Source organism: Durio zibethinus, chromosome 27, assembly GCF_047325235.1.
Source record: "Durio zibethinus cultivar Kanyao isolate XHJ-2024 chromosome 27, ASM4732523v1, whole genome shotgun sequence".
Lineage (NCBI taxonomy): Eukaryota > Viridiplantae > Streptophyta > Magnoliopsida > Malvales > Malvaceae > Durio > Durio zibethinus.
The window spans coordinates 4,336,053-4,361,188 of record NC_143188.1 but is presented as its reverse complement, the minus strand read 5'-3'; the positions used below and the strand labels follow the sequence as shown (position 1 = coordinate 4,361,188).

The 25,136-nt window shown below is 29.4% G+C and overlaps 1 protein-coding gene and 3 pseudogenes across 2 annotated transcripts; 2 read left to right on the top strand and 2 right to left on the bottom strand.

Annotated features, from left to right (window-relative positions):
• The first annotated feature begins 904 nt into the window (after positions 1 to 904).
• LOC111280204 (pentatricopeptide repeat-containing protein At5g43790 pseudogene) lies at positions 905 to 2,481 on the top strand (annotated as a pseudogene).
• An 8,372-nt stretch (positions 2,482 to 10,853) lies between these two features.
• Positions 10,854 to 15,132, top strand: LOC111280068 (ATP sulfurylase 1, chloroplastic-like). The gene is made up of 5 exons (XM_022867222.2): positions 10,854 to 11,428; positions 13,251 to 13,656; positions 14,108 to 14,368; positions 14,472 to 14,558; positions 14,724 to 15,132. Exons 1-5 carry the CDS (start codon positions 10,920 to 10,922, stop codon positions 14,859 to 14,861), a joined length of 1,401 nt encoding a protein of 466 aa, XP_022722957.2. The 5' UTR covers positions 10,854 to 10,919; the 3' UTR covers positions 14,862 to 15,132.
• Positions 15,133 to 16,534: 1,402 nt separating this feature from the next.
• LOC111279859 (putative calcium-transporting ATPase 13, plasma membrane-type pseudogene) lies at positions 16,535 to 20,270 on the bottom strand (annotated as a pseudogene). The gene has a single exon (XR_016334542.1). The product of XR_016334542.1 is annotated as a putative calcium-transporting ATPase 13, plasma membrane-type pseudogene (transcript).
• LOC149510860 (putative calcium-transporting ATPase 13, plasma membrane-type pseudogene) lies at positions 16,689 to 17,153 on the bottom strand (annotated as a pseudogene).
• Positions 20,271 to 25,136: the final 4,866 nt, after the last annotated feature.

Genomic DNA, 25,136 nt, shown 5'->3' with positions numbered 1-25,136 from the left:
AAGTGAGGCGGAGAAAAGTGTGCTCGAAATGATCATGAAATCATCATTGTTTGAATGTTTTGTCGGTGGGTTCCTATTCTTCTTCTCTAACCCTTTTTCATATCAACTTCAAATTATTGGTTGATGCAATCATATCTATAGATGACTATATCTCATCTCATCATTCTTCTTCCCTTTTTTTTTTTTTTCGTTAATTGGGGCCAATATAAAAGTATATAGGTTTCTAGATATATTTTGGGATAAATTTCATAGTTTATATATTTATATTGTATTTATTTTGTTTTAAATATATATAAACACAAAAATTATTATTTTATAATTTATGTTGATATTTTAAATATAAAATTTATTTTTTATTTTTTTAAATATAATTTTTATTAAAATTTTAAATTATATTAATTTTGTATATTTCATGTCGTGTTTAAAATTACTATATTTATGTGAGGATGAGAATAAAAAAAATACTTATCACCGAGTCAAGAAAAACTATAAACCTTGGCCAAACTGACTACTACTTCTATTAATTAGGACTGTTCTTAAAACTTTGTAATTGAAATTCCATAAGAGTTCACTGCTTAAAATTTGCTTACTCCATCTGATAGTAATAGTCGAAGTGTCTAACCCATATAATGGTCAATCTGTCTATTTACTTATATAATAAAGAACTTGAAAGCTCAGGTCAGGAAAACCATAGGCCTTATATTGAGGAGCCATAGCCCTGAAACCCAGAAACCAAGCCCACCAAGATACCCGCCCATATAACCATATCCATATGCTTTAATGGCCAATCCCTTTCTATTTCTCAGTTCCCCCAAGCCTGGGAGCCACCCATTTACAAAATTTACTAGCTGATGAATTCTTCAAATCCAATCTTCACCCACTCAATCTTGAATTATTTATCAAAATGCTAGACCCTTCACCCAATTCCCACACTTACCCTTCTCTTTTTAAGGCTTGTGGTTCTCACCCTTGGGTGCACCATGGTCTAGCCCTCCATGCCCATGTCCTAAATTCCTTGAACCCAATTTCGATAATTTTGTTCAAACCTCATTGCTTAATTTCTATGCCAATTTTGGCAAATTGGGTGTTGCTAGATATTTATTTGATCAAATTAGCAACCCAGATTTAGCCACATGGAATTCCATATTATCTGCTTATGCACGTAGTTATAGTTCTACTTATTATGTAAATGAGGACAGTAGTTTATCAATGGAGGCATTACATTTATTCAATGAGATGCAAATTTCTTTAGTTAAGCCAAATGAAGTTACCCTGGTAGCTTTAATTGGTGCTTGTGCAAATTTAGGAGCTCTTAACCAAGGTATATGGGCACATGTTTGTGAATTAAAGTACACTATTAAGTTGAATTACTCTGTGGGTACTGCTTTAATAGATATGTATTCGAAATGTGGGTGATTAGGCTCGGCACATCAGATATTTGATCAATTGAAAGGGACGTATTATGTTGCAATGCAATAATTGGAAGCTTTGCAATTCATGGTTATGGTTACAGGGCACTTCAAGTGAATGAACAAATGAAGTTTGAAGGGTTAGTTCCTGATGATGTGACACTTATTGTTACAATGTGTGCTTGCTCACATGTTGGGTTAGTAGAGGAGGGTTGCAAGATTTTTGAGTCTATAAATGAAGATTATGGTAAGGAGCCAAAACTTGAACGTTATGGGTGCTTGATTGACCTTTAGGTAGAGCTGGGAGAGTCCAGCAGGCTAAGGAAAAGCTCAGAGAATTGCCCATGAAACCAAATGCCATTTTATGGAGATCTTTACTTGAGGCAGCAAGGGTTCATGGGAATTTGGAGGTTGGGGAAGCTGCATTGAAGCAGTTACTAGAATTGGAGCCAGAAACTGGTGGGGACTATGTGCTTTTATCAAATATGTATGCAAGCATTGATAGATGGGAAGATGTTAAAAGAGTGAGAAAATTAATGAAAGATCATGGAATTAACAAAATGCCTGGCAGTAGCTTGGCTGAGGTTAATGGTGCTATGCATGAATTCCCCATTGGAAACAAAACACACCCATCGACAAAAGAAATTCATTTGAAGCTTGAAGAAGTTGGCAGAAGGCCACAGCAATTTGGACATAAGTAAACAACCAAAGAAGTGTTGTTTGACATAGATGAGGAGGAAAAAAAAGATGCCCTTGCGTACCATAGTGAAAGGTTGGCAATTATATTTGCTCTGATTACTTCTAATTCAACTGCCCCTATTCGGATCATTAAAAACCTACGTGTCTGCAGTGATTGCCATGAAAGTGCTAAGCTTATTTCTGTAAAATATGGAAGAGAGATTTTAGTAAGAGATCGAAACCGGTTTCATCACTTCAACAATGGAACTTGTTCTTGTTTGGATTATTGGTGATACAGTGTAAACAGATAGTGTTCCTTTCATGGGATGCAAAGCTTGGTTATAAAGAGTCTAATTATCTGTGACTTTAATTCATCATTGTATGATTATTTAGATAGATTATTAATTATACATACAACTTCTCCTATCGTGTAAATGATTTTTCTTTTACAGAATTTAAAGGAAAAATATGTCAATTTCTTTCTCAGTGCCTACAAGAACGAACTCATATATATATATATATATATATATAATCATAAATTGTCAAATTATTACTGATATACATGAATTTATCGGGATTTATTTTAAATATAAAACAATATGACAGATAGATTAATGCTAATAATCCTCATAAGCATTTAGATTAATTTGATTAATATTTCATGACCACTAATTTTCCTGGATATCAAAGCATTCGACTATGTAATTGAACCATTTTTTCCCCATTTTTTCTTTCAAATTTCTGGCTTTTTAAATTTTTTTTGCTTGCCTTAAAATTTTCCTCAAACTAACATAATCATAATGTTTAAATTAACAATACATTTGGCTTATGAAATGGAATTGTGAGGTAATGAAATAGTGAAAGAATAGATTTCATGAAAATAGAATAAAGGAAAAATACAATAGAATAATTACTATAAAATTTGGTTCATTTAAATGGATTGCGTTAATTTTAATGTTTGGTTACAAAGAATAGAATTGGAGTAAATGTAAAAGATTAATTTATTTTTTATAAAATTAAAATTAATCATGATTTATTATAATAATAATTTCAGTTTCAATATGCTGTTGAAGTTGTAAGGTTCATTAATGTTAAATATTAATAGGGGAACGTAGTTTATTTTTCAACATATCTTCAAATCTATACATGATGTGATGCTGATTCATTCGAAATAAATAATGATGTATGTACAAGTGAGTGCTTGAACAAATTTTTTTGTGTGTGTGTGTGTTTAATAAATAAACTTAGAACCTCAATTTTAAAAAATAAATAAAGAAACAAATATCCAAACTAGATAATAACCAAGAATTTGAAAGAATACTGAAAATTTTGGTTATCAATCCAACTTCAGGCCGATGAACTAGCATAGACTTTTATTTAGAGGGATTTAGAGAATTAATTTTATTCATATTTAATGAAAATTTTAATTTTTTTATTCAAATAACGATGAAAATAAATATTATATTATGAAAATAAAATAACTATATATATAATTTTAAATTTTTTAATGAATATAAAAATGAAGATTTGTAATATAACATTTGGTCTTGTACGTATATTTGTACTCATATTATATATATTTATATAAATTATTATTATTAAATATATTTTTTATTAAATAATATAAATTATTATTTTAAATTAATTAAAAATAATATATTTTTATTTATAATATATATTAATATATTTATAAAGAAATTATTTAAATATGTAAAATAAAAATTTTAAAAAAAGTAATAAAATATATTTTTATTTTTATTTTTTTAAAAACTATAAATATAAAAATTATATATTATCATTAAATATTCATCAAGATAAAAATAAATTTAAAATATTTATTGAATATAAATATAAAAATAATTACATAAAAATCCGAAAATAGGCATCCAAATTACTCCATACCCTACCGATTGGACCAGGGGCAGAAGCATTTAAGACGCCAAAAGCTTGGGATCAGTTACCATTGAAAAAAAAAAAAAAAAAAAGGCCAACACCGTTAGGGAGTTTTTTTTTTTTTTGGGTGTTGTGGGCACTTACTCAACTGATGCATCAACTCCACAGTTTCGCAGAAGAGTTGCTTGTCACACTATTCAACCAACTCTTTTTTTTTTTTTTTTTGGGTTCAGTGTCGGTTGTAAGATTGATAATTCAATCCGAGTATGATGGATTCTTACTCGATCCAATTTCATAAGATTTTTTTTTTAAATTAAATTTTGGATAAAATATTATTAAAAAAAAATTTAAATTGAATCGGATTCAAATTTTAGACAAATCTCATATGATTGATATTATATTAAAAATTATTTTTAAATTATTTTTAAAATTTTTATTTATATATAATTATATATTTATATTTAAAAAAATAATATTTTATATTTTTTAAAAAAAATATTTTATTAATTTCAAATCAAAATTGAATATAATTTATGTAATATCATATTTTAGATCGGATTTGAATATTAAAAATTATAAAAAAATTAGATCAAATCGAATATAAATTTTATAATTATAAAATTAAATCAGATTCAAAATAAATAAAAATTTACTCTGACTTGATTCGTTGTCAACCCTAATAGGTTGCAATGATGTTCTTTTCCCTTTTCTCCGTTACAATTTAGGCTGAATTATCCAAATTGTCATATCAAAGGAGTGAGAACCAGCAGGAAATCCAATTGCATTGTGCAACTGGAATCCCATGATATGTCAACTTTCTTAGTTAGGCCTTTATTTGGATGGCACAGGAAAAAACGTCTGTTGTGCTAGTTCATTGTTTTAGGATTCAATTTCAAAGTGATTTTTGGACATGATGGTGGTAATGCTGTATTTGAATGATCGGTGAATAAATATTTAATTGTGCCAGTACATTATTTTAGAATTCAATATCAAAATGACTTTTGATATAATGATTTGTAGTTATAAATTTTGATATATAAATTTAAGAAAATTAATTAATAATATTATATATATTTTATTATATATATGTGTGTGTATACATACATAATATACAAATAACATATTAATTAAAAGTAATCAATTTATAAAATTATAACCTAAAAATATTAGTATGACAACATTATACTTTTAAGGATTATAAGAGTTTTAAATTAATTATAGAATTACTAATTACACTATCTTTAAATGAATTATTAAATTTTTTTTTATTTTTTTTGAAGTTTAAAGTTGAAATAAAAAGAATATAAATAAATCAATTATTAAACAATATATTTGTATCGAAACAAAAAAAAATCAAAATAATTTAAAAAAAAAACGAAATTGAAACTCTGAGATTAAAAATTTAGGATAGCATAAGATAAAGATTTTGTAATAAGCTAGAACGAAAAAGAAAACACATATTTAATACTTAGTTAGAGATTTGGAGTCTTGGTGAGGAAACTAAAAATTTAATTTAATTTTTGTTAATTTTACATTATTGTGATTTAAAATTTATTACAAATCTCTAACTTGATTTTAAGAATTTATAAATGACAATTTATGAACACAATAAATAGACACATAGCAATGTAATTTTAATTCCTTTTATATTGCAATAATGCATAAAATTTAAATTTAAAATCACAAAAAATTAAATTAATAATTTTGACTTAGAGAATCAACTTAAATTTACTTAATATTTAACAAATTATACATACTAAATATTTTTAAAAAACTTTGAGGGCCAAGGCCATAATTATTAATTTTATTTTGATACCGATTCTATTGATCGATACATTCTAATTATACCAAAAATGATATATCTAAACATGATTTTTTGTATTAAATTTGGTATTAGGTAATACTTATTGTTTTCATTGATTTAGCTTATTTTGATAAATTTTAATGGATTGACTTATTTCGGTTGATACGTGAATATGAAATATGTTTTGTAATTTTAAATTTATCTTTTATTATTTGATTATTTTTAACTTAATAAAAATAAATTTAATTGATAAAATAATCCTTAAAAGTTACGTTTCTTTTTTATTGTAATTTGTTTTCTTCTATACTTTATTTTTTCAAACTAATCATGCTTTTATTTTTAAAGTTTAACAATCATGAAATCAAGATTAATTGTTTTCATTTTTATGTTTTTATCTTAATATTTGCATAAAAAAATACTTATTTAAATATCATATAATCAGATTAAATATTTTAAAATATCATAAAAAAATTATAATATTATTTTTTATAAATTTAAATTTATTTATTTAACTTTTGAAGATATTATATATTTATTTTATAAATTATTAATAGAATTATAATATACAAATTTATATATATTTATAAATATATATACTAAACTTAAAAATCTAAAATAATATATTCAAAAAACTGATACCAACATATATCATATTTTTAAAAAAATTCAAAATATTGTTTAATTAAATATTAACAACTTTAGCCAAAATCCCTCTAACTACAATGAGGAACCACCACTGAAGACTTGATAAAAATTTCCCCCGATTCAAACGAAGCATAAATCTTGGCGCACTCCATTTTTTTAATGTCCACTAAAATTAATGGCAGGCTTTGCCATTAAGAAATGATGAACTGTCCTATGGTTTACACCAGCTTTTGCCAATTAATAATTGCTAAAGCTTGAAAGTTTTCTGTCGACATTTGCCTTTTTTTATAATTTTTCACGACTACAACACCTGCTGTTTACTGGTAACATTATCCAAGTTTTTTAATCAATTAAATTTAATGTACTTTAGTTAGAAAGTAATATGGTTACTGCAACATTCCTGGTTCAGTTAATTGGGGGAATAAAACAAGGAAATTTGTTGTTTCCATGGTCAAATCATCACTCAAATCAGAAGAGCAGGAACTTGTTTTGACTGCATCCAGCAGCTTTCAAAGTATAGTAAACCCATTCTGCAGGACAGATAAATAAATGGGTCCATGGTTGCGGCTGGCCGGCTGGGTCCTGGCGTGTTCATGAACCATGAGTGATCCACCACTCACAGCCATTCACCAGTAACCACCAACGCCATGATTGATTGAGCTCCTTGCCTTTTCTGAGAAGAAGAAAGACAACAAAAGGGAGTTCTAGGGGGGAATCGCTTACCAACCACACCACCACACGAGGATAGAGGCCTATCTCAAGTTTTGTCATTCAAAATTTTACTTTTTCGAGTGTTCATCTCAACGAACATCAAAGCAAAAATAAAGTTCCGCACGGGAATTTCCATAAAGTAACATTTGGAATGAAATGATTATTTTAAAAATTATGATAATTAAATATTATAATTAAATTATTATGTTAAGTAAGTTTTTGATGATTTTATGTGATTGTGATATTAGATTATTAAAAATGATCAAATTTTTATTTTGAAAAATGATGCAATTTTTATACAAAAAGTGAAAAATCTTTATAATTAAAATGAAATAATATATAAATTTAATAATAATTAATTTTACATATTTAATATATGAATTAAAAACTTACTTTTTCTTACAATTATAATTATTTTATATTATAAATTTTTATATTTTTTAACTAATATTCATTGTAACAAATTCAAAAATAATTTATGTATTTTTTAATATTTTATGTATAATATTATTTTTTTCTTTTTTTATAATTAATTTAATAGATCGATTTTATTTTTTAATTCAAATAATTTTATATAATTTATGTTATAAAAATCAATTTACCTATCAATAACTATATTTATTAGTTTATTAATTTAATAATTTAATTATAAAATAAATAAATATTACTAATATTTTATAAATTATTATCTTTAAATAATTATAAAATAATTAATTTGTGTAACTATTACAATATAAATGAATATTTTCATACTTTTAAACAAAAATAATATTTGAATGTTAGTAATACTAAATACAAAAATATTTAATTTCTAAAAATTAATGATTATTAACTAAATGAAATAATTTTAAATTATGAAAGTTAAGATTATTTTGATAATAAGATCACCTAGTTGATTATATTATCATAGTGAGACTAAACAATATCTAAATGCATATCCAACAAAATGCATCTCAATTAATGTTGAGGGAATATTAACTTTATTCAAGAGAATGGAATTTACATAAACATACGGGCATAAATGCCAATATCCATATTCATGTTGAGTTTGAATATTCTAATAACTAATTCGAATAATTTGTAAATTTAATGAAATTTTTATATTTTAATATATATTTTATTATTATAATTGACAAATATTATTTTACTTATATATATATATCAATTCGAACTTGATCACAAATAATAAAGTTTGAAATTGAACTCATTTTTTATTCAATAAATGAATTTAATCAAATTAATTTAAATAATTTGATTGTTATCTCAAAATAAATTCAATGTTCGAAATTAAAATCTAATCAATTTTGAATTTAATTTTAAATAATAAATTTTGAATCGTATTTAAACTCGAGTTAATTTTTATTGTAGTGTTTTGATTCAATTTTATTACATCTCTAACCAAGGTATAATAAGTCTTTGCATAATTTTTTTTGTCAAAATAATCTTTAATTTTCATGTCAAATTACCGAAATAGTAATGCTTTTTGAGTCCATAGTCTTCGGGATTTCTCATGACTGTCTATGAAATCCATTTGTACAATCTTATTCAAAATCAACAGTTTTGCCATGCAAGCTATCAAATATTTATTATATTTTAACTCTACCATGCGCCAATAGAGTTGAGAGTCTGACCTGATATCAAGACTTCTCAAGCAGCCACAACCAAAGGCCTTTTTCTAAAGAAATTAGAGCTTTTAGGAATGCGAAACATCATGAATGCAAAACATCAGTCTCAACTCGTCCCTGATCACCAACTTAGAACCATACAAATAGAAATCTTTTACCAAAATCAAAGCTTTACGTGGTAATAAAATTCAAGTCTTTAAATCAACACCTATTCGTTAGTAGGACGTGAGTTGGCAGAATATATTATATTTTTAATTTTAATAATTAAATTCAAATTATTTGTACGAAATTTAATTATAAATTCTAATTATGACATGAAAATGACCCTAAGTCACAAATCCTAACGTGTTCAAATAGAAAAAAAAAAAAAGCCTTTAATTCACTCTAATCATAAGCTTTACACATCACCAAATCCTATCATTATCAATATGGTTTTATGCTTAATCCAACACGGTTAAATTATTAAAGTGGAAAGCTCATCATGTAGGCCTAACTTACCATTATTTTAAATGGGCCTAAATTAATAAATTAAACAAATAATTAATCAAACAAAATTATGTTACATTTAATTTCGATTGCATGTTTTAAAAATGCCCCCTCTTGTTTCATTTTGTTTAAAATAATCAAAAAAAAAATCTTTGGCATTAACATCTATTAATATATAATACTAAAAGCTTTGTTCTCATGCAATTATACATACGAAAAACCATTGTAAAATCATAGTCATTTGTTTGCCTAGAAGTAATGACATATGTATAATATGCAAAATAAACTTGATCATGACGGCTCACCCTCCCTTCGAATTTAAATTTGTTGAATGTGACTGTGAAAGGGGGCAAGTTCAAGATGAGACATAGGATCCGCTTTCACTTTCCTTTTGTTTTGCAATGGTTTTAAGAAACGTGGGGAAAATTGTGATGCTACGTATTTTAATTCAAATAATGAAGATTCCTTGAAAAACAACTTAATGCAAAGCCTGCAGGCTGGAACTAGTTGAAAATTTAGACAAAAATTTTTTTAATTTTTTTTAAAAATTAATCTAATACATCATTGACCGAAATTAGAGAATTAATATGTATTCTTTAAGCATTTAGTGTAATCTGTATCATTCAAACTTGATCTTTCAATAATAATAATAATACATATCTCCATTTTACAGTAAAAAGTAAAACCCATATTCCATACACTAATGATATTTATTTTATCTAAAACGTAAATATTATAATGTAAACGAATTGAATATAAATGAATGAATATATTTTTTAATATGTTTATTTATTTTTTAGATTGATTCGTATTCAATTTATATTTGATAAGAAAATAATTTGTTATATTTGAGTTTAATTTATTTAGAAGATAAACTATTCACGTTTAATTTATATTTGATTAATTTAAATGAAACAAACTTATTTGTAAATATTAAACAAATATTTACATAAACATATATAAATAAATATGTTCTTGAATAATAAATAAATTTAAATAAATAAACATATAACTATAGAATTAAGAATAATGAACATAATCAAACCATAAATAAACAAGTTTTAAATAAATCTTAAAATTTTTTGCTCACGAATATAAATGAATCAAATAAATTTTTATTTATATTTGATTTGTTTAATGAATGAATGTAAAAATATTATCTTTGACAAATAAAGTTTTTAACTCTACAAATAAAATTAAAAAAATGATACATATACTAATTAATTTTTTTTCTTATTTTTAAAATATATTAAAAAATAAGTATCACAATTTTAACTTAATTTATGAAATTAAAAAATTTTTACTATTTATATATATTTAATGATTTGTCATAAAATGAGATACTCCTCAAATAAGCATAAATTATACTTTATGAAAACAATAAAAAATTAAGCAAATGTCCAAGTTCATCCTACCAAACACAGCAACTCAACTCACATTAAAAATAAAATCCAGCATGGATTCCTTTCCTCCTCACTTCCCACTATCATAACCGCTTTTATCAGCCGAATCAAAACAGCGTTTTTATATTACCAAACTACCCTTCTACGGTCCTTTCTCTGTCCAGTCTGGTTGCTCCATTAATAATATTTAATTCAACATGGAGTCTCCCAAAACACCAAGAAGAAGAAGAACCAAACATTTTGGTTCTCTCATTCTCTCTTCAAAATGGCTTCCACCATTTTCATCCAAACTTCCTTTCCATCCAAGTCCTTGAACAAATCCTTGAATACCCATTTTATCCCTTCATTCAAACTCCCCGTTTCCCTCTCTTTCAAACCCCCAACCACCCTCCTCAACCGCTGCTTCTCAGTCCGAGCTGGGTTAATCGAGCCTGACGGTGGGAAACTTGTGGACCTCCTCGTGCCGGAGCCAGAGCGGGAGTTGAAGAAACGGGAAACGGCTTTGTTGCCCAGGGTGAAGCTGACTAGGATCGACGTGCAATGGGTGCACGTTTTGTGTGAAGGCTGGGCTAGCCCGCTCACCGGGTTCATGAGAGAATCCGAGTTCCTCCAAACTCTTCATTTCAACTCGCTCCGAATCGACGATGTTTCCTTCGTCAATATGTCGGTGCCGATTGTCTTGGCTATCGATGATTCTCAAAAGGAGAGGATCGGTGAGTCCAACAGAGTCGCTCTCGTTGACTCGGATGATAACCCCGTCGCAATTCTCACCGAGTAAGTTGATAAACTCATAATAATATAGTAATTATGTAATGGTAACTATGCTTTATTCATTTCCTTCAAATTTTTGGTGTAGTTTCGCATTTTGCTTTGCTGTTTAAGTGAACACATATTTTTGTTGGAGTAATTCTTTAACATTTTAATAAAACAAGATTGATTTTTTTAATGTTGAAGCTTAAAGTTATTACAATTCAATTTTATGCTTGAAGGTTGTTTTTTGGTTAAATTGTATTGCTTTCTTGAGAAGCATGAAGGTTAACATTGATTAGACGTGAGGTAGGGTAACAAAAGAGAAAGAAACGCAACGCAACGAAACGAAACGAAATGATTCAATCCTCATTTAAGGTCGTTTGAGGTTCCTGTTCTATTGCAGTTTTTTTTTTTTTTCATTTTTTTTGTTGTGCTTTTACTGAATGCCCAATATGAATTTTTCTTAAATCTGATATATAAACAATTGATAGATCACTTTCATATGCTTTCATGTGACACATACTTGTCTATGACATTCATCATCAAGTCAGAGCAACATAGGATATCAGACTGAGTTGTCGTATTAAAATGAATAAACTTAGACGGCGTTTGGTTCGGAGAATATGAGATTTTCCTTTGGAATGTTATTGATGGATATTCAAATTCTCATGTTTGGTTGAGGATGTCAGATTCATGTGTTAATCCTAGATTCTTAACAGTATCCAAAGTCCTGAAATCGCAAATCCACCTCTCCCTCTAGTTTTTAAAGATTCTAGGAGGAAATTGACTTTTGTCCCACATTTGATTTTAATAAAAAATATCCTCTTTCTAGTTTACTCTCATGGAAATCAACATATAAAAATTATGTAATTGTAGATTGTTTTTGTTTTAAAATTTTTTTTATTGAGTACTCTTTTTTTTTTTAATGTTTTCCCACTCAAATACTGCATTTATAGGTTTTGAAATGTAATAATTGTGATTATTTATTGTGTTTCTTTGAACAAAAACATAGTATTTAACTTGATGGCTTTTGATTTAACAAGGATATGGCAATTACTAATAGAAACACAATATTTGGTATTTATTTATTTATTTATTTTTTGCGTTTGACTTGATGGCTTTTGATTTAATGAGCATTTATTATGGGTATGACAATTATCGTGTTTCTTTGAACAGAAAAACAATATTTGGCATTTAATTTTTTTTCATTTGTTTGATTTGATGGCTTTTGATTTAATGAGCAGTTATTGTGAGTTTGTCAATTATTGCATTTTTTTACGCTAAATGCAGTAATTGTTCATTGTATTTATCCAATTATTACATTTCCTGTGTTTTTTGAATAAAATTAATGCAGTAATTGATGATTAATTATTTTTTTTATAATTGGCCGCTCAAATACTATGTTTCCTGTGTTTTTTAGGATGAAATTAATGCAATAATTAACGTATTATTGTATTTATTATGTAGTGAAAAATATTATAGTAAAAATATATAATTAAATAATCTTATATTCTCCCAACCAAACACAAGAATCTAAAAATAAGATATCATGGAAACTCACACTTCCCCCGGAATCACATTTTCCCAGGGATCACACTTTCCTCCGGAATTTAAAATTCCGCGAACTAAACCCCCCCTTAAGGTTTTTTATTGACAATAACAGATATTAAAATTCTTGGGAAACAACTGTTTGTTTAACATATTCTTTCTTGGACTCAAACAAGTTGCTTGAGATTCCACTTATTCATCGTGGAAATCTTTTGTAGTTCATGAATCATAGGTCGCTTTTTGTTCAATTCAATGACTATATTGTCTTGTTCTTTGCTTTATTACTGGATTGTTTCAGCATTGAGATTTACAAGCACCCTAAGGAAGAAAGGATTGCAAGGACTTGGGGAACTACTGCCCCTGGCCTACCATTTGTTGAAGAAACAATAACAAATGCTGGAAATTGGCTAATTGGAGGTGACTTGGAAGTTATAGAGCCAATCAAGTACCATGATGGCCTTGATCGTTTTCGGCTGTCACCAGTGGAACTACGTCAAGAGTTTGAAAGGCGCAATGCTGATGCTGTGTTTGCTTTCCAGCTCAGGAATCCTGTTCACAATGGCCATGCTTTGCTAATGACTGATACTCGTCGTCGGCTTCTTGACATGGGCTACAAGAACCCCATACTTTTGCTTCATCCTTTGGGAGGCTACACAAAGGCAGATGATGTTCCTCTTAGTTGGCGAATGAAACAACATGAGAAGGTTCTTGGACAACCTTTTCAATTTTTTGACATGTGATTCCATGTAGGGTTGCATTGTTTGCTACACCATCTGGAGGGGGGCTGACCTCCTGAAAGCCCAGCAACCTGAATTTTAATGGTTCTGCAGTTTCTATATCAAACTTTTTTTTTTTTCATTTTAGCCTTGCATATGTTGCAGATAATAGTAGGAATCTCATTTGCCTTAGTTCGCCATTAAATCTTGTAAATTCTCAAACTGTCTCTTAGGATCCTTTCATATGTTCTTGGACCCTCTCTCTGGTGAAGGGAAAACTGATTGAAACCTAGGTTCTGCATGCCGGAGTTTGTTACTTTGCTTATTTGAGGTCCATAGATAAATCTCTTGAAAACGGTTGCTGATAGGAGAATGGTTATATATTGTGTAAATTTGCATGCAAATTCCTGACAGTTTAATGATGAATATGTTTCATCAGGTCCTTGAGGATGGTGTTCTTGATCCTGAAACAACTGTGGTGTCTATATTCCCATCTCCTATGCACTACGCTGGCCCAACTGAAGTGCAGTGGCATGCTAAGGCTCGGATTAATGCTGGGGCCAATTTTTACATTGTTGGTAGAGACCCAGCTGGCATGGGCCATCCAGTTGAGAAGAGAGATCTGTATGATGCCGATCATGGGAGAAAGGTGTTGAGCATGGCTCCGGGACTTGAGCGCCTGAACATCCTTCCTTTCAGGGTATAACAGCCATTCTATCTCATTGCTATTTTCGGGTTCAATGGTACTACTTGTGGTATAAAATTTGGAATCCCTATTCCATATTAATGGGTTTTAATTGCAGGTTGCTGCATATGATAAGACCCAAGGTAAAATGGCTTTCTTTGATCCCTCAAGGGCTCAAGACTTCCTCTTCATATCTGGCACCAAGGTATCTTCTTTTTCCTATTATCACTGTTGACTAGATTTTAACATCCAGTAATAAATAGTTAGAAAAAGAACCGTAATCAGGAGTGAGAAAGAAACATTTTGATTTCTATGTTAGTTGTTATTTTCAAACAAGTTTATCTCAAAAATGCTTGCTCCCATTCTACAGATGCGGACACTTGCAAAGAACAAAGAGAACCCTCCTGATGGATTTATGTGCCCTGCTGGCTGGAAAGTGCTGGTCGAATACTACGACAGCTTGACACCATCAGACAATGGCAAAATTCCTGACGCTGTTCCTGCGTAGATGAATTTCCTGTATCATAATGTATTTGCCATCTGATTGGGAGGAACCATAACGCTATTTATCTCCAATGTGTGATCTAGATATTGTAAAGCTTCTCTGTTCAGATCTTTTAATAAAACCGTGCGAGGCACTGGTACAGAGACATGAAACTTGCCTCCACGTTAGTAGGATGCCCAGTATGGCATCCAGCATTGGTGCCATTGGCCCTGAGCCTGAAGGCACATTGTACTATATCGTATGGTTGTGCTCTTATGAGGAAAATGGATTGTGGGAAAAGTTTGTAGGATTCCTGTACTTTTTTTGAAACCGTAGACCAGCCAAACACATCAGAATATCTTAGAAAAGTGAAGAAATGGAGTCATGGCATCACGTGGGAGTTTGGCTATTTGCAAATTCCATTTTCATTCTTTTTAATTGGTTAACAATGAGTAAGGTTGATTGAATGATTGTCATTAATCCAAAAAGGACCAAAGGTAGAAACCAGTCAACCAGTCTAGCTGCAAAATTCATCAGACCGTTCCCATTGGTTTTAACCATGAAAATTCATATGAATTCCTAAACAACGTACTTTACTTCTACCATCGTCGCTCTTTGACACTTGAGTTTTGAATCTAGGCTTGTTTCGCTAAGCAGATTTACAAAAGAAGGGAGGTGGGTGGATTTCATGATCTGCTGTAAAACAGAAACAAGATATTTACAGGGGAAGAATTACCGAAAAGAAAAATGTCCTGTGCAATGTGCCAACTGTGACAGATCAATATTGACTTGATCTCGAGCAATATGCTTAAACTACGAAGCTTACATCTAATTGTTTTCTGCAAAGCAATTCAATGTTGCTGAAACTGTGGTAGGCGGCTGTCCATGCAATCTGTTGTTCCTCTCGCTTCAAGTGTGAAAAATCGTTGCATTCCGAGCTATACGAAATAGGTTGCTTCTTGGTCCAATTAAGTTCAAAATGCCAGTCTCCCGCCTGTCTATGTATGCCAGATTGATGAAGAACTTTCTTACAAAGCTCTTTAGACAATTGTACGCTAAAGACAAAAGACACCTTTTGTGAAATGAAACAAAATGAGAAATGAAATAATGTTTTCAGTAGGAAACAAAAGACAGCTTTAAGGGGCTTTGTCATAGAAAATTGAAACAAGAATTTCTTGTCTTGTAGTGATGCAATGCATCCACGTTGACCAATAATATAAAGCACAGGAAATTGTCCAAGGAGGTCAACGAAGGAAAAGACTAGGTCAAATTTGTAAAATTTTTTATTAAAAAATAAAAATAAAAAAATCGTTGTATATAAACTTTGAAAATTTTTTAATATATTTATTAAATAGATATTTTTAATAAAAATATTAATAAAATTTTTATTGTTAAAGAAGTATTGATCAAATTTAAATTATAAAAATTATTTTTTGTAATTTTTTGTATATATTATTAATTTTTACATTAAACTTTGTTAGTTTATTTGATTGAATTTTTATTAAACTTTTTATTTTTTTATTTTCAGTAAAAAATTTTTTACCAATTTCACTTAAAGATTTATCCGTAAGCTAAAAGCTGAAACAAAGAACGTGAAACCGAGTTAAATGGGAACACAAGGAGCCCAGGTCACTCTTTTGTTGTCCAAGTTTCAAATTCAACAATTATTAAGAAGAAAAACAAAATTGAAACTGTCCTCAATTTAAAGAATGATAGTATTTCTTTAGTGACGTAAAAAAATTCTCACTAATGCCTACAAATGAGGAAACTAGAAATATTTCTTTAATTACAGCAGAATGTGAATGAATAATAAAATAACAACAGTGAGCGGCAAATCTGAATTATGATGTCCTACTTCCTCCATTTCAGATAGCTGAAAATGGGTTTCTGTGGAACAGGTATGAACTTGACAGCCCAGCCAATGGGCCAAGACATAGCTGCAATCGCGATGCAGGCACCCCATTGGCCCCAATTCAACCTCTCTGTATCAGCAAACCGTTTCAGAAATTCTACCATAACTACTTGAAGAAGAATGGTTGTGGCAATGATTCCCATAAACAACTTGTTCTTGTGTATCCCCTCAAATACGTTCTTCTTTTCTAGCTTCCTTGCGTTAAATTCGTTGAAGACTTGGCACAGAACAAAAGTATTGAAGATCAAGGTATCATTGACCTTCTCTGTTACGCCAAAGATTGATTCACCGCTGAATTGCAGGGTAAGAAGCACTGCTATCTGGTATAAAGCTTGAGCTAGTAGGTTCCTCCACATGATGTTTGTGATCAGTGGCTCTGTTCGACCCACGGGTGGTTTCTCCATCAACTCCCTCGTAGGTCGCTCAGTAGCAAGAGCCAGAGCACCCTATGTGTCCATGATCAAGTTCACCCACAATAACTGGACTGCTGTTAGAGGGACTTCACCTGCTGAAACTGCGGCTACGAAGTTAATACAAAGTGCAGCAACATTAACAGTAAGCTGGAATTGAATGAACTTCTGGATATTCGTGTAGACACATCTTCCCCACCTCAAGACTGTGGCCACAGAAGCGAAATTGTCATCCAAGATGACAATATCTGAACTCTCTTTCGCCACTTCGGTTCCCTGAATTCCCATGGATAGTCCGATATCTGCTTCCTTGAGTGCTGGTGCGTCATTTGTGCCATCACCAGTGACTGCAACTACATGCCCTTTCTGTTTCAAGCACTGTACCATGAGAAGTTTATCGAAAGGAGAGGACCTTGCCATAACTCGGATTTTTTCTACTTTCTCCATCCTCTCCTGTGGTGTATAATTCCTGAATTCCTCACCTTCTACCACCACATCACTGGAAAATTCCTCACCACGCCTGAGAATCCCACATTCAGTAGCTATGGCTCTTGCAGTGAAAACATTGTCCCCAGTGATCATTTTGATGTTTACTCCTGCATATTGGCAATCTTCTACAGCCTTCTTCACTCCAGGTCTGCATGGATCCTTTATACCCACCAGTCCTAACAGGGCCAAGCTGTCTTCTTTAAGCTTTTTCTGCTCTTTTAGATTTTCACACTCTTCTTTTGGAACTTGTTTATGGGCAAAAGCAATGCACCTTAGGCTGCTCGCAGCCATGCCTTGAATAATTTGCTCAAATTTAATCCTTTCCTTATTGTTGAGATCTTTCACCATTCCAGAAGCATCATAGTAGCTTGAGCACATTGCTAGAATCATCTCAGCGGCTCCTTTCCAGTGAACATGGCCAGTGCCATCATCTTTCTTCCCAATCAAAACCCCACTTCTTTTTTTCTGAGAATTGAAGGCTTCAACTTGGCGAATTTCACAACTCTTCTTCATCTTCTCCATATCCAACTTCAGTTCCAGGACAGCCCATGAAAGGATTGCCTTTTCTGTAGGACTGCCTGAGAATTCAAATTCTGTTCCTGAAGAAGCTCTGTAAACACTACCAGTGGTATTTAAAGCAACTCCCTGATGGATCAAGTCAACAACAAATGGAGAAATTGAAGAAGCACCCTCTTCCATAGATTCTTGGCCAAGCCAAAATTTTGTCACCTTCATTCGGTTGAGTGTGAGAGTACCTGTTTTGTCAGTACAAATTGTGGTGGCTGAGCCCATTGTCTCACAGGCAGAGAGCTTTCTCACCATTGCTTGATCTGCCATCATTCTCTTCATCGAATAAGCCAGTGTCAGTGTGACAGCTAATGGCAATCCTTCTGGAATTGCAACTACAACGATGGTAACAGCAGCAGCTACGATTCCCACAACAGCATTTATTACATCATCAGCCTTTGTCTTGCCTTTATTGAACTCCCGGTTTCCATTCTCATCTGTTGTATTGCCTGTGAAGTAGCGAACCAACAAAACGACAAGAACCAGGAAAGCAACTGCTAAGCCGACCTTACCAATTGATGAGGTCAGCTTGTTTAAACGCGCTTGTAAGGGTGTCTGTTCATTAGTGTCACGGCTGATCTGGCTCATCATTTGACCCCATGTTGTATTCATGCCAACAGACGTGACAAGCATCCTAGCGTACCCATCAGCCACCTTGGTCCCTGAAAACAAGAAAGGATTTTGGCTGCGATTTACCTCAACATGGTCACTTTCCCCGGTCATGCTTGATTCATCTACATGCAAAGAATGTCCATCTAAGAACAATCCATCAGCAGGAACTTGGTCTCCAAATTTTAGGCACACAATGTCTCCAACAACGATATCAAATATTGAAATTTGCTGGCGCCGACCTCCTCGTACAACATCAATCTGAATATTGTTGCTGACTTTTGATAACTTGTCAAATTGTCTGTTCTGCCTATAGTTACTTATGGCAGAAACAGCAATGACAAGAAACACAGCTACGAATATGCTTCCACCGTCGTACCACCCTTCTTTAGGCCCGTGTTCTTTGATTCCAAAGCCAAGTGAAAGAGCTGCACAGCCTAAAAGAATCATTATAGTAAGGTCCTTAAATGCTTCAATCACAAAATGTAAAATGGTCTTCGTTGGCGGTTTCTTATACGTGTTGGAACCGAATGCCTCAAGTCGGCTTGCAATGTCTTCAGTGTTGCCAGAAATGCCAACCTCGGTGTCGGTGCCAAGAGCAGAAGCCACACCATCAACCCCATCATGTTTCTTCAGCTTCTCGATTTTTTTCTCTTTCACTAGATCAATGAGAGTTGTTTGATCAATTTGGAAAGGACTGTTTTCCGGTATAACAGTGAGTGAAACACGAGATGATGAGCGAGGAATAGCCTTGGTTTTTTCTTTGGGTGTTGGAGACTTGATAACAAGGGATAAAAATGTTCTAGAACAATAGATGGTAGTGAATATGGTGTGCCACTTCTTTTTGGGCTTGCATAGGTTAGCTGGAACTTCGAGTATACATTCTATGCAAAGCATGCTTGCATGAACAATGGTAGTCATAATTTAAAAACAAAACGAATAAAAAAAAAAGAGAGTATATACGCAAAAACTATATGATAGATATTGGCTAAAGGAAAGAAATCTTACGCTGTATTTTTTTTATTATCAGATTACGATGTTTTGTGCAAGAAAAGAAAAAGAAATGAAAGGAAAATGTTTACTACTATTTGGTTTATAAAGATTATGGCAAACAATCAACTTTCATGAAGCAGAAAACTTAGCTGATAGTTTGATTTTGCTTGATGATGACCAATATATGGAAGAAGAGAGACATGCAGGTATATTTATATGCTACTTCTGAGACATCCACCACCTTTAAGCTTTTTATAATGATTTGCTTCGATTGGAAGAAAGTTGTGATAGGGAGTCACTTTGACAATTGGATTTTTGCTGCTGTTTTCGTTTTCTGATTTCCTTAGACTCGAACGAGAGAAGTCAAATAAAAACACTACCCCTTGTGTCGAAGTTGCTTTAGAAAATATTATTTCTTTTCCTTGTTCGCAATCAGTTAATGCCAAAGCAAAACGCGGCCAAGAGGACAATCGTCAAACATCTCAGGCTATTCCTCGTTCATAAGCAATAAAAAGTCTTATCTTGTTATTAAGGATTTCCACCGCAACACGATATTAACTCTGCAAAATTTTTCATTTCCATTTTCAAAATTTTATATTATATTTATTTTCATATTCATATTTAATAAATATTTTAAATTTAAATTTATTTTTATTTTTATAAATATTTAATAAATATAGAGAATCCCGTACTCATAAATTTTAAAAAAATAAAAATAAATTTTTTTAAAATTTTATCTTATATATTTAAATAATTTTTTATAAATATATATATTAATATATATTTCTTTAATAAAATATATTAATTTTAATTAATTTAAAATAATAATTTATATTATTTAATAAAAATTTTATTTATTAGATATATATAAATATATATAAAATACAATTATAACACGGATGTTATATTACTACTATCTATTTATCTAATAAAAATTTAAAATAATACTTATTTTCATACTTATAATATAATACCCATTCATATACTCATTCAAATAAAAAATTGATTTTCCATAAACATGTTATCCCTTTTTAAAAGATAAAAAGAATTCTCTTTCCAATTTGCAATTACCCTAAATATCTCTTTTTTTTTTAAAAAAAAAAGGAAAATTAGACCGTACGGAAACAGTGTGCTGCTAACATTCAAGGATTAAACTAATTAATCAAATTTCATTATTTATTACCCAATTAATTAGTAGTTGAAAATTTTATGGGTTCGCCTATAGGAACCATTTAAGGATAATTAAAATATTGTTTAAAAATTAAATTTAATCCACTATTCTCGCTAAGTTTAATAAAAAAAATAATGTATTAATTACAATTTTTTTTCTTAAATATCATTTTTAACCAATGCCAATAGTTACAAACTCACAAGAAACATTTTTTAAATTTTATAAAAAAGCAATTTTTATACAATTACATGTATCGATAAAAAATTTAAAATTATAAACAAATAATTTTTAATATAAATAAAAATATTAAACAAATAAAAATAACAACTAATAAATCATTATATAATTAATTAGTGGTGGGTGGCTTAAGATAGGTGTAATTTGTTGTTAACATTTTATTAACAAAGTCCACGCCGCGTTTGGTGCGACGAACTGATAAGAAGGATTATTAAATTACTTTTAATTTTTTTGGTGGCCAACTCTTAAGGATTTTTTTTAGGATTTTAAGATTTATAGATTGTCAACCCAAAGGTACCTTTACATGCAGATCTTAAATCACTGCCAACCTTTATTTCGTGTAACAATAAAATTTACAAATGAAGAAAAGTCACTTTTACAAAGTTTCCACTACAAAAGTTAAAGCTAAGCACAGATTCGCTGTCACGAGAAAACCTCTTAAGAAGGATTTTACGTTTAATAATTTAATTAGGTTTATAGATAATTTTTTTTGATCGAAAAAAATTTAAGAACAGAGGAAGTTCTCTTGTTTTTAAGATAAGAATAAATCATCATTTCATAAAAAAAATTTACAAATTTTATTATATTTTTAATTTTTTTTTTAATTTACAAATCATTTATCAAAAAATCATAAAAACTCAAATGAAAGTACTTTACTTTCAAATTCTAAACCTTAATCATTTACATTAATTCGGTATATACCATAAAATTTACAAATGCAGGAAAGTCGCTTTTAGGAAATTTCCATAACAGAAATTAAAGCTGAGCATAGATTCGCAGTCGCAAGGAAAAACCTCATCAAATGCTTTGGAAATTCTGTGCAACAATATTCGATTCGTCATTTATTTTTCCTTTTCCTTTTCTTTTGAATTGTATAATATTCTTTTCTTTTGAATCTTTTCAACAAAAAGCGATTCTTTTTTTTTTTCTGAATAATATAATATTCGTTTCTTTTAATATTGATTACTCGATTTGCTTATCTTTATTCATATAATTATTCTATTCTTGAGAGGTAAGGAAAGATGTTGGCTTTTTGAACTTCGAAGTTACAAAATAATAGCAAAAAAACACTTTATTTGTTATTAGGAAGGAAATTAAATATGAAAATGAATAGAAATAGAAGTGTATATGAGTTGGATTAGATCAATCTTCTAAAAATTTTATCTAAAATCAGCGTGATTGTTTATGAGTCCAATTATATCTTTTAAAATTTTATCTAAAACCTAGCTTGATTGGTCCATGGAATTTAAGAAATCCAAAATTTTCATAAAAATTATTAAAATATTTTTAAATTAAAATTAAATAAAAATTTATTAATAATTTAAAACCTAGCTTGATAGGTCCATCGAATTTAAGAAATCCAACATTTTCATAAAAAACTATTAAAATATTTTAAAATTAAAATTAAATAAAAATTTATTAATAATTTAACATTTCAAGATAAACTTGAATTCAAAACTCCTTATTTAAAGTTTAACATGTGAACAAATCTAGATGAAAGCAAGGAATTAGGAAAATGAGGAGACAAGCTCAAATTAAAGTTTTTGTGTGAATGATGTTGATAAAATTTTATATTGGAATTTTTGTATAAAAAGATTAAAAAAAAGAGGATTTGTAATTTTTTTTCTCAATGATTCATAAATAAAGTTGATAAGCGAAAGTATACCCCAACTCCACTAAATATTATATTAGTCAGTATAAATTGTGACTAAATTAGATGATACCTCGTAAAGATTTTTATTTTTTAAATTTGAAATATTTTTTTATTTTCTATGTACAATTTTCTTGATATTGTTTTTCATTTTCATTTTTTTTTACTTTCTACACGGCTATTCTAAGAGCACATTTCTTGATTCATATATATTTTTAAGAGAGTTAAGACTCAAAGTTCAAATCTCTTTTCCTTCTCGTAAAGAAGTAGAAAGAAGGAAATTCTGTACTTTTTATATGTAAATTTAATAAATTCAATATTTGGTTCAATTGTATCTTAATTTGTGTATATTTCACGATTGAAAATATCAATAATAAGTAAAAAAAAAATTAAAAATTAAAAATTTTAAATTGATTAGTACTTATCTAATCATTAAAATTTTATCAAAATTTTTAATAAAAATAAATATTTAAAGAATAAACAAAAATTTAAAATTTTTTAAAAATTTGTAAACTTGACTAATATAATAATAATTTTTTTTTGTCGATTTGAATTTTATTTATTTATTTTTATTAAAAAATTTCATAAATTTATTTATTTTTATTAAAAAATTTCATAATCTTTACTTAAAAGTTTTATTTAATTTTCTTTTTATATAGAAGACTGTAATATAAAAATTTTAAAAAATGACAATTTTTAAAATTTAAAAACCATTTAAAAAAAATAAATTTAAGAACCAATTTAATTAAGCTCGTGCGTCTAACTCAGTTCCATTTTTAGAAGGAGAATTCTTGTTAGTTTTGGTTTAACAAATTTAATAGGGAGAGAGATCGTACAAATGACTTGTCCTCTTTGAACTATTTTTCTCGGACAGAATACGATGCCACCTCAGACAAAACGCGGCGAAAGTGTGCCTTTTTTTTTTTTTGATTCTTGGTTAACGACAATGTTAATTTTTTTCATCGGTCAAATAGGATGCAAAGTCACGGAAACGCAGTCAAATCTAGTGGGAAACGAATCCAGTATACCGTAAATGAAATTTTAAATTTCATAAGTTTTGTTTTTTAATTTTTTATATAATTTATTATGTTAACAATATATTTTATTTAGTTATATATGTAATTTTTTTTTCATTTTATTAGTAGAAATTTTAAATTTCAATTATGATGAATAAAATATTTTTTTAATAAAAAAATCTGATTATCGGTCTTTAATTAAATATAATTTAAATATTATTGTATAAAAAATTTTATATTTAATACATAATTTCATAAAGTTTTTATTAAAAATAATGCATTAATATTTACAAAGTTTTTTAAGGTTAACATTTACAAACTTGGATTCACAATTACCCTTTCAGGAAGAAAGTCGGAAATTGGAAAGTAAGATAATAATTTGTTAAAAATTCAGGTTGAAGGACGCTGGGCTACGTGGCTATCTGATGTTTTTTAATAGTCTTTACCCAATAAAATTGGGGCTATACCTCAAAAAGGTCAGATGTTTAATTAAACCCAGCAAAGCAAAGCATAGCAAAGATGCTGTATTTCAGTTGGACTCTTGGGACCAAGAGAACCCAGAAAGGGCTGGAAACTCAAGCCCATCAAAAACAATAACTAACAATAGAGTTAAATTCATCAAAATCCCTGTAAAATTATTTTTTTGTTTAAGAAAGTTAAGGATAAGAGAAAGCTTTTCAGTCTAAGGTAGGCTGCAGGTTTCACAAAGTAACTTATATTAGATTTTTATGTTGTTTATAAAAAAAAAATTATTAGTAACAAAATTCGAATTTAAATTTTACAGATAAATATCGCTGCTTCGAATCGATGATGTTTTTATCGTCAATATGTCGGTGTCGATTGTCTTGGCTATCGATGATTCTCAAAAGAAAAAGGTCGGTGAATCCAATAGAGTCACTCTCGTTGACTCGGATGATAATCCCGTCGAAATTCTCACCAAGTAAGTTGCTAAACTCATAATAATATAGTAATTATGTAATGGTAACTATGCTTTATTCATTTCCTTCAAATTTTTGGTGTAGTTTCACATTTTACTTTGCTGTTTAAGTGAACACATATATTTTTTTTGGAGTAATTCTTTAATATTTTAATAAAACAAGATTGATTTTATAATGTTGAAGCTTGAAGTTATTACATTTCAAATTTATGCTTGAAGGTTTCTTTTTTTTTTTTGGTTAAATTGTATTGCATTCTTGAGAAACATGAAGGTTAACATTGATTAAAGGCGAGGCAGGGTAATAAAA

Excerpts from the sequence above, each read along its gene's own strand:
- LOC111280068 (XM_022867222.2), top strand. The coding sequence starts at position 10,920 with ATGGCTTCCACCATTTTCATCCAAACTTCCTTTCCATCCAAGTCCTTG. Across the intron at positions 11,429-13,250 it reads CCCGTCGCAATTCTCACCGA|CATTGAGATTTACAAGCACC; the intron begins GTAAGTTGATAA and ends GGATTGTTTCAG. Across the intron at positions 14,559-14,723 it reads TCTTCATATCTGGCACCAAG|ATGCGGACACTTGCAAAGAA; the intron begins GTATCTTCTTTT and ends CCCATTCTACAG.